Source organism: Fusarium subglutinans, assembly GCF_013396075.1.
Source record: "Fusarium subglutinans strain NRRL 66333 chromosome Unknown NRRL66333_c0000042, whole genome shotgun sequence".
NCBI lineage: Eukaryota > Fungi > Ascomycota > Sordariomycetes > Hypocreales > Nectriaceae > Fusarium > Fusarium subglutinans.
In genome coordinates, this window is record NW_023502105.1 from 127,739 (window position 1) to 143,322 (window position 15,584).

The following is a 15,584-nucleotide window of genomic DNA, read 5'->3' on the forward strand; positions in this document are numbered from 1 at the left end:
TCCGAGCGCTGCCTAGGAAGCTGGAACCAAATGCCGATGTTATTCTACGCGTGATTTGGAGAATATCTCTTGAAACCAGCCGCCGAAAAACCTATATCCTCCGATTTTGAGTGATGCGGTGGTCACTGGAGGCAAATGGCTAGCGCTGTATAACACTAGTTGGAAACATGTCATATGACTATGACAGGATCAAGACACGGGGAATTAGAAAAGGGTGTCCTCTTGATGCAGTCTCAGTAACATACTCGTCAGCGGCTTCCCGACAGCACATGTTTTAATTATTGAGGTATGCAGATTACTTCATGAATTGGCCACACTGAGGGAATACTCGCCAACTCACAGTAACCTACGTTTTGGATAAGGCATATGAGAACATAGTTTATAAGAAACATCTGTACTTTTGACGGTATGTATCTCTAGATTCTATTGTGTTAAAATAACTTTGTTATGACCGATCTTTCGCCACCTTGTGACTCAATATTCCCCAACCTTGACCAGGCAGTTTAACCTTTCCTCCAACAACACAGCCACCGTTTCCAATATTGAGTTAAAGACCTACGATGAGAGTGACTGGGGCAGCCTTTTTATCCCTTGGTAAATGTATTTAAGTTCTCTTTATGCGTCAGACGTGATCATCAGATAGGCTAAAAAGCTTATCTTAGGCAATTGTGTTAGGCAGTCGGTATACTGCCTGAACTGATTTAATAAGAGTGTTATTTTAAGTTAATAGAAACCGCCACTGATGCTCACATCACGCGCCTCACACGTATCTCTAGATTCCATAGCTATCATCGAAGCTGATACATAACCTTTCCCTGCCGAGTCTCGAGGCTAAAGGCTTCGTTTTAGACGTCCACTCTGTTTGAGGCTTCAATCGGCTGCAGTGATTAGACCAACCCTTAGTCCTCTTTCAAATGAATAGCGTGCCAGGCTGTCAAGAGGCCGCTTGCCAGATATGAGGTTAGGAGGACGAGTGGCAGTAATTCCCGCCAGTTCCAGCTTTCCAGCATATTGAATACCACCCGAGACGGCCCGAACCCATGTCTCCTGTTCATCCACATCTGTCCCATCGCACAGGCCAGAAGGCCCAGTATACCCAAGAACTGATTGAAACATTGCCTATGTGAGAGGTAGTACCAGACAACGGCGGCATAACTGCAGCTTTCGGGAGCAGGACGTATAGGCACGTATTCAAATATCCCACCAAACCTTACAGGTCCTGCATGTTTAAGGCTGAGAAATAAAAAAAGATACTCGCAACAATCCCAAAATCCAGGCATGGTTGAAAGGGTGTGGTGATCAATGGTCACCCACTTAAAATACACCGGGTCGTTGGGGAAGATAGCGAGCCACCAGAGTCTGATAGCGATGACTTGCAAGAAAATGGCAAGCAGTAGTCGAGGATTCTTATACCAGGCGTGGTGTATGAGGGCGGTTGTTCAATGTTTTTTGCCTCAGATTGAATTAATAGAGCGCACCGAGGAGCTAAGTCCGTAACGTGAAGTGTATAGTGTCAAGTGTAGATCGTAGGTCATGGATTGGTGGTGGTGCTTGGCTTTTTATGATCCGGAATTGAGAAGAGGGAGAGTTCTGTGTTTTACTCCAGCAATGCAGCAGGCAGGCACTTATTTATATACCTTCGGAGTCAGTCATTGGGACATCTAGCTTTGCAGCTAAAAGCAAAAAGAGGGAGTCAAAACCTTCCAGCGACTTGTGATGTGAGAAAGTAAAGTCTGTTGACTAGAAAGGATAATTCTATTACTTTTCACTATTGATACATGATAGCTGTTGAGCCACAAAAATACAATTTTATACATATCCAACGTTATAATCTTACAATCATTTACCCATCACTCAGACTCTCCATACTCAAAGCCTAGATTGATCTGTGCGGTCCTCGAATCGACCTTCTCTCTCATTATAAAAGTGCTTCTTCGCAATTAAGCCCCTCATGCGTCCCAAGCGGCTCATAAGGCTGGCATCGTAGGGCGGGGCCTGCATCATAGCCATAACAAAAGGTCCCTGAGCACCCCAGGTGCAGCTGTGCAAGTGATCTGAGATCTGCTCAACCAATTCCTCGAGATCGCCGAGCTGTTCGTTCGGGAACAACCCGACTGGCTTCATCTCGTCAAGGGCGTCAAACGCGGATGTAGCATCACCGTAACGCTTCCAGTGGATTTCGGCGAGTTTGATGAAAAAGGTGGTTGAGACGCCAAGAACGTAGGAGGAAAGCCCGAGTTCCTTGACTCGTGGGAGGATATTAAATGCAAGGATAGATGATCTCGCAAATGCAGTGTCGAAGAGTTCAAGCCCGTAGATGAGATACTGAGGGTACAGATGTCCGTGGATATCCATAACAGGCTTCTCCCCTTCTGTTTTCTCTGCTTCCTCAGCCTTCAACTTTTCAGCTTCCTCCTTCGCAAGTTGCTCTTTGGATTTCCGACCCCTCTTTACTGTCGTGTCTTTCTCGACAATACCTAGCTTTCCAGGTAAGGAGAATACCTCTTCCTCCATGACATTCCAAAGCTCAATGTCTGTCTTGCAAGCCTTCATGAGATTCTGCACTCTCATCTTTTCTTTCTCCCTGATCTGCTCATACTTTGCCCACTCACGCATCTGCTTCTTCTCCGCCTGGTCAAGCTCAGCCAAGCTGTAAAGATTAGGGCGCTTTGGTGCAAGTTCGAATTTGCCCAGAGCGTTCTCGGCAGCTCTTCGAAGAGATGCTGGATAACGCTTGAGGAAGTCGTCGCTGAAATCCGAATTATGAGCTTTTTCCACAAGTGTATTTCCTCCACGCGCCGCGTCTGGTTGTTCTTGGTTTGATGCTGAACTTGTAGGTTGAGTTTGGCCAAACTGAGAAGGCTTTTTGTTTTTGGCTAAACGGCCCTGAGCAATATCATCGAAAATTCCTTTAAAAATTTCCGTTTCCGTCGGCGTCAACGTTCCTTGTCGTTCAATCTCGGTTTCGTTTGCACTTGTTGTCTCCTCCTCGTCAAACTCGAAAGGAATTTCAGAATTGTCTACTTTTCTAAGTCGTCTTGTCGAAGTCGCCACTCCAGCTCTTTGAGTGAAAATAATGCTGGCAGGGCGCCTACAAACCAGTTGTAGTGTCCTTGTTTGATACAAGAACGGTAAAAGATTTCGGGACATTTTTTTTGTTGTGCTCAAGGATTTGTTGAAACCTTTAATTTTCACATGAGATTTTCAGACGCTGAAAATTGATACCGGTTCAAAACAGTGGTCGGCTGAATGTCGGATGCAGAGCGCGTAGGCACCAGCGCGTGACTTCGCGCCAAATTCAATTAATGAGTCGCGCTTTGGTTTGCGCCCTTCACGTCACCATTCACGATCCTGTCACTTTTGCTGATTGCGCAAACCAGCACAACCACTCGAATTTTTTGTTCTGGGGAGGCTCTTACTACGCCTTAGTTTCCACCTTTGCTTGACAATCCTTTGATCAAATTCGCCATTCGTGCGCCTCATCCACTGTCACCATGCCTCCTAAGAAGGGCGTCGACTCGCCCATGAGCGCCTTCGAGCGCAGGCGACAAGAGAACATGGCGTCAAACCAGAAGATTCTAGCCGATGTCGCCGTAGTCGCTAAGAAAGTCATGCCGACACCCCAGAAGAAGTCAACGCCAACCCGATCGAAGACCCGGACTCCTGCGAAACGGGAACCTGCAATGCCGACCCGGCAGTCCTCACGACTCGCTGGTCTCGATGCAGACAATGACACCTTAAAGCGAAAACTAGCTGTCGAAGCCGAACATAACGCAGCGGAGGCAAAGGCTAAAAGGTCGAGAGTAAATGGAGACCTAAAGCTCGGCGATATTGCAGTCGAGGGCAAGAAGTATCTCGCTGGTGTGGACGGGTTTAAGGGCCTCGTCCGTGGTGCGCAACCCGGAGTCCGAACATTCACGGAGGAAGATATTAAGGAAACCACCGACAAGGATTTGAAGGAGCTGCGAAAGCGTATGGGTGGTTTGACGTTATACGAGCACTGGGCCCCCAATGGTAAATATTGTCTCGCACAAGCGAGAAGCATGTCACTAACCACTGGAGCACAGACATCAAGATCACACCCCAACGAGTTTATGCTCTCGGCCTTCATCCCACCGAATCGAAGCCCCTTATCTTTGCTGGCGATAAAGAAGGTAACATGGGCGTATTTGACGCTTCGCAGTCTGCTCCCGAGATAAGTGATGAAGACGAAGATGCGTCTGTGCCTGATCCTACCATTTCTGCTTTCAAGATACACAGTCGCACGATCACTTCCTTCGTTTTCTCCCAGCAGGATAGCAACTCTGTTTACACATCTTCATACGACTCGTCAATCCGCCGACTAGACTTGGACAAAGGGGAGTCCTACCAGGTGTGGGCGCCGTCGGATCACAATGAGGATCTGCCCATCTCGGCTCTTGACATGGCAGAGTCGAACCCCCATATGCTGTACTTCTCTACACTTGAAGGCGGCGTCGGTCAATACGACACAAGAACCTCCGATGACGCTGAAATATGGACGCTTTCGGACCAGAAGATTGGTGGATTCTCTTTGCACCCGCTCCAACCTCACTTGCTCGCGACTGCATCATTAGACCGCACACTTAAGATTTGGGATCTTCGCAAGATCACTGGCAAAGGGGACCTACGGCACCCTGCCCTACTTGGAGAGCATGGCTCGAGGCTGTCTGTGTCGCACGCATCTTGGAGCCCTGGCGGCCATATTGCTACTAGCTCTTATGACGACACTATCAAGATCTACAACTTCCCTGACGCTTCGTCTTGGAAGCCTGGCCAGGACGTTAGCATTGAGCCTACCCATCAAGTACGCCACAACAATCAGACTGGTCGTTGGGTGACTATTCTAAAGCCTCAATGGCAGAAGCGGCCTCATGATGCAATTCAGAAGTTTGTCATTGGCAACATGAATCGTTTTGTGGATGTTTTTGCTTCAGACGGTAGCCAACTGGCTCAGCTTGATGGGGATGGTATCACTGCAGTACCAGCTGTCGCACACTTTCACCCATCACTCGACTGGGTCGCTGGTGCAACATCCAGTGGAAAGCTTTGTTTCTGGCAGTGAGCCTCGGATTACCGGTTTCGAAAAGGAGTGCATGGAATCATCAGCATTTAAGCGGGAGTTTTGGTTTGCTATATCTCGTGAATGATGGATCAGGTCGTCGGCAATGGCGGAACAGAATACGCGTATGTTGGAGTACTGTAAGATACGAATGTCCGAGTACGAGGGTCGAGGACTATGGGTCCCTTGTCTTAAACAATTGCTTTGATGTACATTAGAGGCTGAGTCGATCACGTTTTAACGTTTGTGTGGGATTTACTGCTAGCCACACAAGATTTCGCGTCAAAGTGAATGACAGGCCATGGCGTTCTTCTGACTCAGGCACCGTAACCTATCGCATGCACATTCATTATGACGTGGATTCACAAACAGCTGATCCTTCTTCCCTGAGTGAGGGTCTTTATGGTCAGCATGGCAAGGGCACTATTCACATCATCTGGGCCTGATTTCCCACTTGACCAATGCTTGCATGTGATCGATTCACGGTGTTGAAGGACAAGCCGCCCGATTGGCGTCATGCCTTATCGATAACAGTGTCAGCCAATCATAGGCAGTTTTGGACTCACAAGAGGGGATAGTACACAAGGGTTCCATTGTTTCCCCAGGGTATTTCCACCGCTTAAAAGGTCAGGTCCACTAGCCGTCCCCTAAAACCCCACTGGAGATTCAGGCAGATTGACCTAAAAGCCTAGGCAGCGTCAGCCCCAGGGTCAGGTTCCTTCTTGATCAGGAATGCCGTGATCCTTATCTGGATCCATGCTTCGTCGTTTCCTTGCGATCCGAACGTTTTGTTTCCTCCAACTCCTCTTTATGTTTGTTCTTGTTCACCCCCAACAATAACATTTGTATCGTAGCGTAACACTCACACAAGCGAATCTTTACACGAACCACGATACGCGCAGTGGATGGCATCAACTTCGAGTCGTGTTGTTTTCCCACGATAGCATAGGATCGACTGTTTGCGGCGCAAACCGGGTCCAGATTCACGACTGTATAACCACTCGCATCCCATCCTTGGACCGTGCCTAGAATTTAACGTTCGACACAATTAGACTTCGCACAAGAAACCTTAGGGCAGAGCAATAATTTCGTGAACCATCCCATCCTTCCGATCACAATAGAACCACGACAGTGAGCGATCGTTGACCATCGCCCCGCTCGACTTGACCGGCCATCATGGCTTCTCAAGCTAATGATGCTCCGGCCCAAGCCAGCATTGGCGCGGGGGACATCAAGGAGCATGTCCACGAGGAACTCCATCGAAGAAAGCGACAAGATTCCACCGCGACCGTGTTTCCCGAGCCTTTGCGAGAAAGCGATGCCGAAGACGAAGAAGAGGATGTCACTACCCAAGGGCCTCCGATGTTCATGAACATGAACCAGAGCATATTCGGTCTTATTGCGACTGCTAGCTCTCGTGTCGACTTCAATGATCGGTTCGATGGAATGAGTAGTGACGAAGAGGGTGAAGGATCATCATCACAACATAGCCGTGACCATATCGCACAAACATCGATCCTACAGCCAGGGGGCAAGGGAAAGGACAAAGGGCACAGAAGGAAAAAACTTTCGGAGCATAAGTTGCTGCGATCGCTACCTGCATTGCCGAAACTTCGTTCCCGGCATAAATCCCAGCCGTCTCGACTATCTGCTCCGGTTGAGACTGCTGATGAATCTGACGTGGAAGACAACGGCACTTTATCGCCTGCGCCAGCTCTTACGCTGACACGCCAAGATACCCAGGGTGTCATGAGTAGGATGTTGGAGGCCAAGGCGGACTTGTCTAGCAGACCCAGCTTCGATCTGGACCGGTTATCATCTGATGTTAGTCGATCAAGTGATGGCGAGGTTGTCTCAGCTCTGGCAAGGAAGCTTAAAGAGATTTTCGAGTTTGATACATACGAGCAGGTCATTGAGGGTTTGTCAAAGTCGGATCTTCATCTTTTGAGTATGCTAACTGGTCATAGAATACCCCTGCTGGCTGCTACAAAGTGTCCTTCTTCAAGGATACATGTACATCACTTCTAAGCATATCTGCTTTTACGCATACCTCCCCAAAAAGGCGGTAAGTAATAGAGTCTGACTGCCAGATGGTCACTAACACCAAACAAGAATGAGGCCGTTAAGTCAGGCTATTTATCGAAGAGCGGCAAACGCAACCCAAGCTACACAAGGTTTTGGTTCCGACTGAAGGACGATGTTCTGGCATACTACAAGACTGCAACAGACGTTTACTTCCCCCATGGACAGATTGATCTGCGATACGGCATCTCAGCAAACATCGTGGACAAGGATAAGGAAGGTCTACATTTCACAGTTGAGACACATCATCGAACGTACAAGTTCAGGGCCGACAGCGCTCCAAGTGCGAAAGAATGGGTCAAGAGCCTGCAGAGAGTCATCTTCCGAAGTCACAACGAGGGCGACAGCGTCAAGATCTCATTACCGATTAAAAATGTGATCGATATTGAAGATACTCAGATGCTTGAATTCGCCGATACTTGCAAGTTTAGAGTCATTGACAATGACGAGACATACGCTATTGACGAGGTAAGTGCGCAAAAGTCTTGGAAACATCTCCACTAACAACAGTCACAGTACTTCTTCGCCTTCTTCAGCTTTGGGAAGGACGCCATCAATGTGCTCAAGATCCTCATTGAGGCTTCTGCAGAAAGCCGGTCAGCGGAGAAAGCTGTGTCTAGCCGTGAAGAAAACGAGAGCTCTCAATCTCCATCCGGCCGGACATCAATGGCAGCAAGCCGTCATCTTCCCCACATTGACAGACTGCACACAGGAAAGCTTCCCGACACCGTAAAGGCCACACTGGCTCCCATGTCGCCATTATCGCCTCATTCACCAAGCCAACTGAGCCCTCGAGCAAGTATGGACGCTCCACGAACGAGTTTCGACGGCTTCAGAAGATTCGGACGCAAAAGTATGGATGTGCCAGGTTCCATCGGAGACTTCAGCCCTCGCAGGAGCTTCAGCGGCACCAGACGATCAACGAGTCGACATCAACACGGCAACACGACACCCAAACAGCAACAGGCTCAGGACTCGGGAGATTCGTTCGTTCATTCTTCGATCGACAACCCAAGTATCTCCACACTATCACCGTCTTCCTTTGATGATCCATCCGCGAGCCAGATTCTCCAAGGAAGCGAGGTCTTTCACAGCCCGACGATACGACGCTCTGCTTCGGCATCCAGAAAGCGCGACCAGTCTGGGGAGAAAACATCTCGGAACTCTAGCTCGAACCGAGAGCGCCCTCGCCATATTCATCATGCCGCAACGACAGGCGCCATGCAGGAAATGGGTGGCGAAGCTAGTGAATCTCAGCGCCCAGTCACACCAACGCTCACCAGTATCACTAAGATTGGAGCATATCCCTTACAACGAGCTAATGCCTTTGCGGAGTATCTCAGCCGTACGAGTCAGCGTATGGGTTCCATGTTTGCGACCGAGTCACTGGGTTATGTAGAAAAGGTCCATGGCATGTGGAAAGGAGAACATAGGCATTATGATGAGCCTCAAGAGCTCAAGACTGATGATGATGCCGATGATATCGACTCGGACGCAGAAGACAAGACGCAGACTGCCATGGATCGTTTCCGAGCGCATTTCACCTTGCCCGAGTCTGAGAAGCTTATTGCAACTTACTTTGGGGCCATCTTCAAGGTCTTGCCTCTTTATGGAAAGTTCTATATCAGCGATCGATCATTCTGCTTCAGAAGCTTGTACCCCGGCACAAGAACAAAACTCATCCTACCTTTGAAGGATATCGAGAATGTCCACAAGGAAAAGGGTTTCCGGTTCGGTTACTACGGCCTTACGGTCGTCATTCGTGGTCACGAGGAGCTATTCTTTGAGTTTAGGCGCCCAGGGCTCCGAGATGATTGCGCGGTGACGCTGCATCAACTCATGGAGACTAACCGTTTTCTTGAGAAGTCTGGTTTCCTTGACCAAGAGGAACAAGATGATGAAGATGCTGCTGCTGCAATTGCTGAGCGCGACGCCCTGAAGGCTGCACGCCAGGACGAGTTTGTCAACCACGAGCTGGAGCTACCACGCGAGACCTCTGGAGTTTCAAACGCTCCGACAATATTGTTTGATAACCCCAATTCGTCCGGTCTTGCGTTCAAGCCGCAAAAGTCGATGAAGATCACCTGTCTCACCATCGGATCTCGAGGTGATGTGCAACCATACATTGCCTTGTGCAAGGGTCTTCTTGCTGAAGGCCACAAGCCTCGGATTGCCACACACGCGGAGTTCCAAGGATGGATTGAGTCACACGGTATCGAGTTCGCCCGAGTTGAAGGCGACCCTGGTGAGCTGATGCGTCTTTGTATCGAGAATGGTACATTCACTTGGGCTTTCCTGCGGGAGGCAAACTCGACCTTCCGAGGATGGCTTGACGAACTTCTTGACTCTGCCTACACAGCATGTGAGGGTTCTGAACTTCTCATTGAGTCTCCTTCTGCCATGGCTGGCATTCACATCGCGGAGAAGCTTGGTATTCCCTATTTCCGAGCGTTCACTATGCCTTGGACTAGGACACGAGCATATCCTCACGCTTTTATCATGCCTGAGCACAAGATGGGAGGTGCATATAACTATATGACATATGTCATGTTTGACAACATCTTTTGGAAGGCTACAGCTTACCAGGTGAATCGATGGAGACGAAAGACGCTTGGCCTACCTAGCACCAACCTCGAGAAGATGCAGCCTAATAAGGTGCCCTTCCTGTACAACTTCAGTCCCAGCGTGGTCGCACCTCCTCTTGACTTTTCCGATTGGATTAGAGTAACTGGCTACTGGTTCCTTAATGAGGGAGGTGACTGGGAGCCACCTCAGGAGCTACAGGACTTCATCGCCAAAGCCAGAGCTGATGGAAAGAAGTTGGTCTACGTCGGTTTTGGTTCAATCATCGTCAAGGACCCTGCCAAGATGACACAAGAGGTCATCGATGCTGTTCTCAAGGCAGATGTTCGGTGCATTCTGTCGAAGGGCTGGTCAGACCGTATCTCACCGAAAGACGACCCGTCCAAGCCTCGCCCCGAAGAGCCAGAGATGCCTCCAGAGATCCATGTGATTAAGTCCGCCCCACACGATTGGCTCTTCACTCAGATTGACGCTGCTGCCCATCACGGTGGTTCTGGAACCACGGGCGCCAGTCTTCGTGCCGGTATTCCCACCATCATTCGTCCATTCTTTGGCGACCAGTTCTTCTTTGCTACTCGGGTTGAGGATCTTGGGGTTGGAGTTTGGGTGAAGAAATGGGGTACCAACAGCTTCGGTCGAGCCCTCTGGGAAGTGACGCGTAATGAGCGCATGATTGTAAAGGCTCGTGTCCTTGGCGAACAGATCCGTAGTGTAAGTCCCCCTCGACTCTCAGTTCCACAAACCACTAACATCCACAGGAATCGGGGGTCGATAGCGCCATCCAGTGCATCTACCGCGATCTCGAATACGCCAAGAGTCTCATCAAGCGCAACGCCGGTAACGCCGCACAGCACGATGCAAATGAGGACGACGATACAGAAGAGAGCTGGACATTCGTCGGAAGAGACGAGCCAGATCCCGACGCTGTGACGAAGAAGCTTAGTGAGGGTTTGGTAGACACTAAGAAGCCGCTGTCTTTAGGAAGTCAGGCGCCTTCGACTGCTGCGGCATGATGAACTTGCTGCTACGAACTGTTATGTGTGGGGTTTTCTTTGGTGACTTCCTCTGGTTGTGCACTTGTTCTTCTGCATTTGGGTGATGGCTTAATTATGGGCTTTTGGATGATTTGGAGTCTGGATGGATTACTTGCGGATAGACGTATGATCTAGAAGCCATAGACTACGTATGAAGATAACACTACTTCTTCTTGGAAATTGAGAATCGAGGTCTGGTGCTCTGGCTTGGATGATGAGTGAGGCCGGCAAATTGACATATACATGTAGCTTGTCGCCACACAGCTAAACACTGTGCTCGCAGGCCCCAACCGCCAACATGGAGCTTTCGCTAGAGTCTATTCCACGGTTGATCAACTATTTTCTCAAGCGCTCGTACTAAATTTTAAAGGGTCAAAGTATAGTATACCTTGTGTCCCGTTTCGCCTTCAACGCAGAGAGTCAAGAGTTCGGATAGCGATCTCGAAAACCCTCTGCGAACTCTTCGACCTTTTCATTGGCAAGTTTTAAGCATAGTTCAACATGAGTATCAGACTTTTTTCTGGTAGGTAGTTGCCAAAGCTTCTTTTGACAGTCACAAAGCTTCTTATATTGTGCGCAATATATTCTCCCAATATCCTTCACTTCTCCTTCCTGGTTACTCTAACCTCCTTCACTTCTCCTTCTCGGCTCTCTAACCTCCATCAATCACATCAATCAAGTTCAAAATCTTTCGCACACGCACAACAAAATGACTGGCTGGTACTCACTGCCTCAAGAGATTCGCAGCATGATCTTGGGATGCGTCCTTGTTCAAGACCATATCGCGCCCTATGCTCCCGTCTCAATAGAATGGCGCGATGCCATTGAGAAAAAGATCTTTCGGCACCTTTGTATCGAAACTTCCCTTTCGGACGCTCATGGCAGCCCTCCAACGGTATTTGCCAGACTTAGCATGCTGCGTGATCGACACAGACGACTCGTCAAACATATATGGCTCAGCGTCGAATTTACCCCATGGGATATTTATGGGATGCGGAACGACGAGTCTTTTTGCATTGGTGTTGCTATAACACGGCTATTCGAAGCCTTGAAGTACTGGCCGGCACAGAACGACTTGACGCTAGAGATCAATGTATATGAGCCTAAGTATTCCTCGGAGGAGTGGTTCAGCGGGCATCACATTGGGGCTCCAGAAGAACAAGACGGAGATATGTCTCGTTTGTCCAATTCTCAACTCCAGGGGTCTTCAAGGCCTCTAAATAGCTCACTGCAGGGTTTATTTGCGTCCTTGGCCTTCAAAGAGTGGCATTTCCCCTTTGTCGAAGCTGTAACAACGTTTCTTCTTCCTCGACAGTGCCGACGTCAACTTGAACCAGACACTCTTGCCCGCATACTCGAGCGACTTCCACGGCTAGAAGAGATTTGCCTTGAGACTTGGGATGTCTCAGAGTTTTATAAGCCCGATTACGTGCCTGACAGCTTTGGACGACACCTGTTCTTACAACCTGATCACTTCAAGAAGGTCAAGTCGATGACAGTTTTCCAAGATCGCAGTGAGCACTTTAATGCGGTAGTTCGTCACGAAAGAGCTCAACTCGGGCCCCTTTTCCAGCCCTTCCAGCCCTTATTGCCCTTCCAGCCTTTCCAGCCTTTCCAGCCCTTCCAGCCCTTCCAGCCCTTACTCAGCCCAGATCCAGAGCCGAAGCATCGACCAGTGCTTGCTCGGGAATTCGCTGAAGCAAGTCTTTCGCTTGAAAATCTCTCCCTTTCCTTCATCGTTGACGCCGTCGACTTCTTCGGCCACTGTCAAGAAGACTGGCTCTGGGCCGCCTTGCGTTCCCTTACGCTGACGTCCCGAGTTCTCACCTGTGACGGTGACTCTTTTGAGATCGACGGGCTGTTACAAACTGCTGCGCAAATGTTCAAGCGCATGCCAAAGTTGGAGAGGCTCACAATATGGAACGGGGGGGCCAATGAAGCATGCGCCTTCACATATCACAAGCAGCAACACAATGCTTCGGTGACGTGGCAGGCAAAGGGGTACAAAACTGAATCCCGCAGTGTACAGTGCTTGGGAAAACTTGCATCCTGGATGCTTTCTCGGAGTCGAGGAAAAGGATACTTGGTATTTGATTACTTCTCACGGCGCTGCTATCATGTGCCTGGGGTTAGAGCATGTGGTAAGCGAAGTGTCGTTGAGACAGATACAACTGGAGAATAGTATCCCTTGGAGTGGAATGGATGGATAGGTTGACGAGTTTCATTTAAACATAGAAGCATTTACAAATATCTCAGCTTATAGTATGTCAACATGTAAGGAGGAATGTCACCCTTGTCGTCTCTAAGTAACGTTACTCGTATGTAAGACGCAAGCTTAATTTCCCACGGGAAAATTATCGAGGTGAGTGTTCCATCGATTCGGTCGCTAATAATGTAATTCTGGATTCTTTCGTAGTTGCACTCTGGTTAATGTAGTAGTACCACTCATCACTGCATCTCGGGTCGATGGCGACCGAAAGTAAGGTAAGGTCCAGGCAACCCAGTAATACAGCCATTGAAACTTCAAACAGAAGAAATATGGCCATAACTCGAGAACTGCTTATATAGACCGGCTAAATGGTGACAATGGCGGTTCGCTTCGGGTATATAAGTCAATTGACAGACAGTAACGATTTGCATTGACTTCATCATCTCCTACTCTAATCGTAGTTCTTGAGTGAGTCGCCCTCCATTTGGGCGTAGTATCTACTAACGGTGGATAGAATGGGGGGTGGCATATACTGCTACAGCGCCGATATGGCAGACTGAGACAGCACAAGCCAAATGGCGAGGTGAACTGGTCATTCTTATGAGATGGCAATGAACATCGCTGGTTCTCCGCTGTGACAAAGACACATCCGATATCAAGACTCTTTGGCGTTTATTGCTCGGTTCAAACACTCAAATTATGCAACAGCTTGGTGATATTAACATCGTGAGTTACTACATGCCTACCGTTGTCATCAACAGTGTCGGTCTTGCGGGGAGTAGCTCGTTTTCTCTCCGCTTGCAACGTATCATGCCTGATCTTCTCGTCAATGGCGATTCTTCTTGTTAAGAGGTGGGGACGGAGAGGACTCATATTACTCTCCTCATCTGGTCCGCTGTCGTGCTACTTAGTCATTACTATTCTTCTGAGGTATGCTATTGGTATGGAGAAACCACTGAGATTGACTTCTTCGGTATTCTTCTCGTACTTCATTTCCTTTGGAGTCGGGATGTTGGGTGTGCCATGCTTGTAATTCACTGAAGTCGGTTCTCTTGCCATGAGGACGAAGAGAGCAGTGCTTGCTAGGGACTAATTGGGATGTGCCAGCATTTTCGTTTGCGTCTGGTACTGACAGATAACAGGATCACAAACTTCATGACCGTGGAAATTACACCTATTGGCATTCAGAACCTCCGCTGGCGCTTTTGGATTGTATGGACCGTCACAAATATTTTATTTCTACCGGCCATATACTTCTTATACCCGCAAACATGTAGGTCCAGCCCCATGGGTGACCTTGTCAGGGCTAACTGCTCACGAACACATGGGTGCCTACTTCCGAGAGAATCCCTCTGTCATTGTAGTCCGAGATAAGGATGCAATTGTTGCTAAGAGACCTGATAAGTATATTCAACAGGAGAAGGAGGACGTCCGAAGGGAAGAGGCTTAGGATGGAAGTCGGCTCTGAGGCTGTTATTGGAGGTTACTTTAGTGATAGAGCTACCATAAGATCACGGAGCTGCGAAAGGTCTAGAAACGTTAAAGATATCTCAATGGTTGAGGGCGGCTATTCAAAAGCAACTCTTGAGCTTCTTTGTATGTGAATAGGCATGAGACAAGGTGGACTACTGGTACACCTCCTCGATCCATGCTCATCCACAGCCAGTTCTTAATGGTGAATCCCTCTCCAGACAATTCGTCGTCAGGCAGACTCCTCGTCATCAGCATCCTCATCTTCCCTCTGCAGATCCTCACCAACGGCGATCTCAGGCTCTTCATTACTCCCATCATCTTCTTCCTCCTCAACATCCCATTCCATTGCCTTCTCCCCGTACATATCCCGGTAATTCTGTGCCGTGATGGGCAGCACCGCATCCCCATTGTCAAACCTCCTCAACTTCAACTTCGCCGCCTTCAACCACCATCTCTCCAAGAACTCGTCCTCCAACTCCACAAAATGCGGGTTTCTCTTCACCATACGAAGCTTTCCGTGCTTCTTCCCATCCGGGTCATTTCTTATTTGCGGCGTATGCAGCAAGTCGTCAAAAATAGGGCAGTCAAACCAGGGCGAACTAAGAAGCACATCGCGCCAAAGGCCATCTTCATGGGCTTGCTGTGTTTCCTCGAGATGTGGGGAGTGCATGATCTCGCGCTACCAGGCCAGCATACCGTGCATGTCGTGGAATTCCCAGAGTTGTGCGTTAGGAGCATGGATGTTTTTGTAGCGGCGGTTTGAACGGTCAAGAGCAGTCCAGAAGAAGAATTGGATGTGTTCGGCCTTGTATTCCCGGATGTTGGTGCTACTGCTGAGGGTCTTGAAGAGGCGCACTCTGCTGGTGGCCACGAGAAGCCAGTCTTCGTCTAGATTTGATGTTGATGGGATGATGGGGCTCTTATTGTTAGGGTAGGGGTAGAGATCTAAAATCGGGGTATGGCTTTTATGCCACATCGATTCGATGTTGCCTGGAGGGTCTGGCCTGTAACCTTCAGGAATATCATCCTCCATCGTGAAGTCTCTGTTTAAGAAGTTACTGGGATCTTGGTATCCGAGGATGCTTACAAGACATCTTTATAGTCGCAATCTCTGCAAGTCTAC

General features: G+C 48.9%; 5 protein-coding genes across 5 annotated transcripts; 3 read left to right on the plus strand and 2 right to left on the minus strand.

Moving 5' to 3' along the window:
- Positions 1-1,869: 1,869 nt before the first annotated feature.
- On the minus strand, positions 1,870-3,150 carry FSUBG_4633 (uncharacterized protein; the record flags this gene model as incomplete). Its single annotated transcript, XM_036682644.1, has 1 exon — positions 1,870-3,150. The coding sequence occupies one exon, from the start codon at positions 3,148-3,150 to the stop codon at positions 1,870-1,872; it is 1,281 nt and encodes a 426-aa protein (XP_036539809.1).
- A 344-nt stretch (positions 3,151-3,494) lies between these two features.
- FSUBG_4634 (WD repeat-containing protein) lies at positions 3,495-5,083 on the plus strand (the record flags this gene model as incomplete). Its single annotated transcript, XM_036682645.1, has 2 exons — positions 3,495-4,014; positions 4,068-5,083. 2 exons carry the CDS (start codon positions 3,495-3,497, stop codon positions 5,081-5,083), a joined length of 1,536 nt encoding a protein of 511 aa, XP_036539810.1.
- Positions 5,084-6,256: 1,173 nt separating this feature from the next.
- Positions 6,257-10,758, plus strand: FSUBG_4635 (sterol 3beta-glucosyltransferase; the record flags this gene model as incomplete). Its single annotated transcript, XM_036682646.1, has 5 exons — positions 6,257-6,998; positions 7,048-7,145; positions 7,193-7,630; positions 7,679-10,456; positions 10,504-10,758. The coding sequence occupies 5 exons, from the start codon at positions 6,257-6,259 to the stop codon at positions 10,756-10,758; spliced, it is 4,311 nt and encodes a 1,436-aa protein (XP_036539811.1).
- A 730-nt stretch (positions 10,759-11,488) lies between these two features.
- On the plus strand, positions 11,489-12,961 carry FSUBG_4636 (f-box domain protein; the record flags this gene model as incomplete). The annotated part of the gene is made up of 1 exon (XM_036682647.1): positions 11,489-12,961. The coding sequence occupies one exon, from the start codon at positions 11,489-11,491 to the stop codon at positions 12,959-12,961; it is 1,473 nt and encodes a 490-aa protein (XP_036539812.1).
- A 1,729-nt stretch (positions 12,962-14,690) lies between these two features.
- On the minus strand, positions 14,691-15,494 carry FSUBG_4637 (uncharacterized protein; the record flags this gene model as incomplete). Its single annotated transcript, XM_036682648.1, has 2 exons — positions 14,691-15,097; positions 15,158-15,494. 2 exons carry the CDS (start codon positions 15,492-15,494, stop codon positions 14,691-14,693), a joined length of 744 nt encoding a protein of 247 aa, XP_036539813.1.
- Positions 15,495-15,584: the final 90 nt, after the last annotated feature.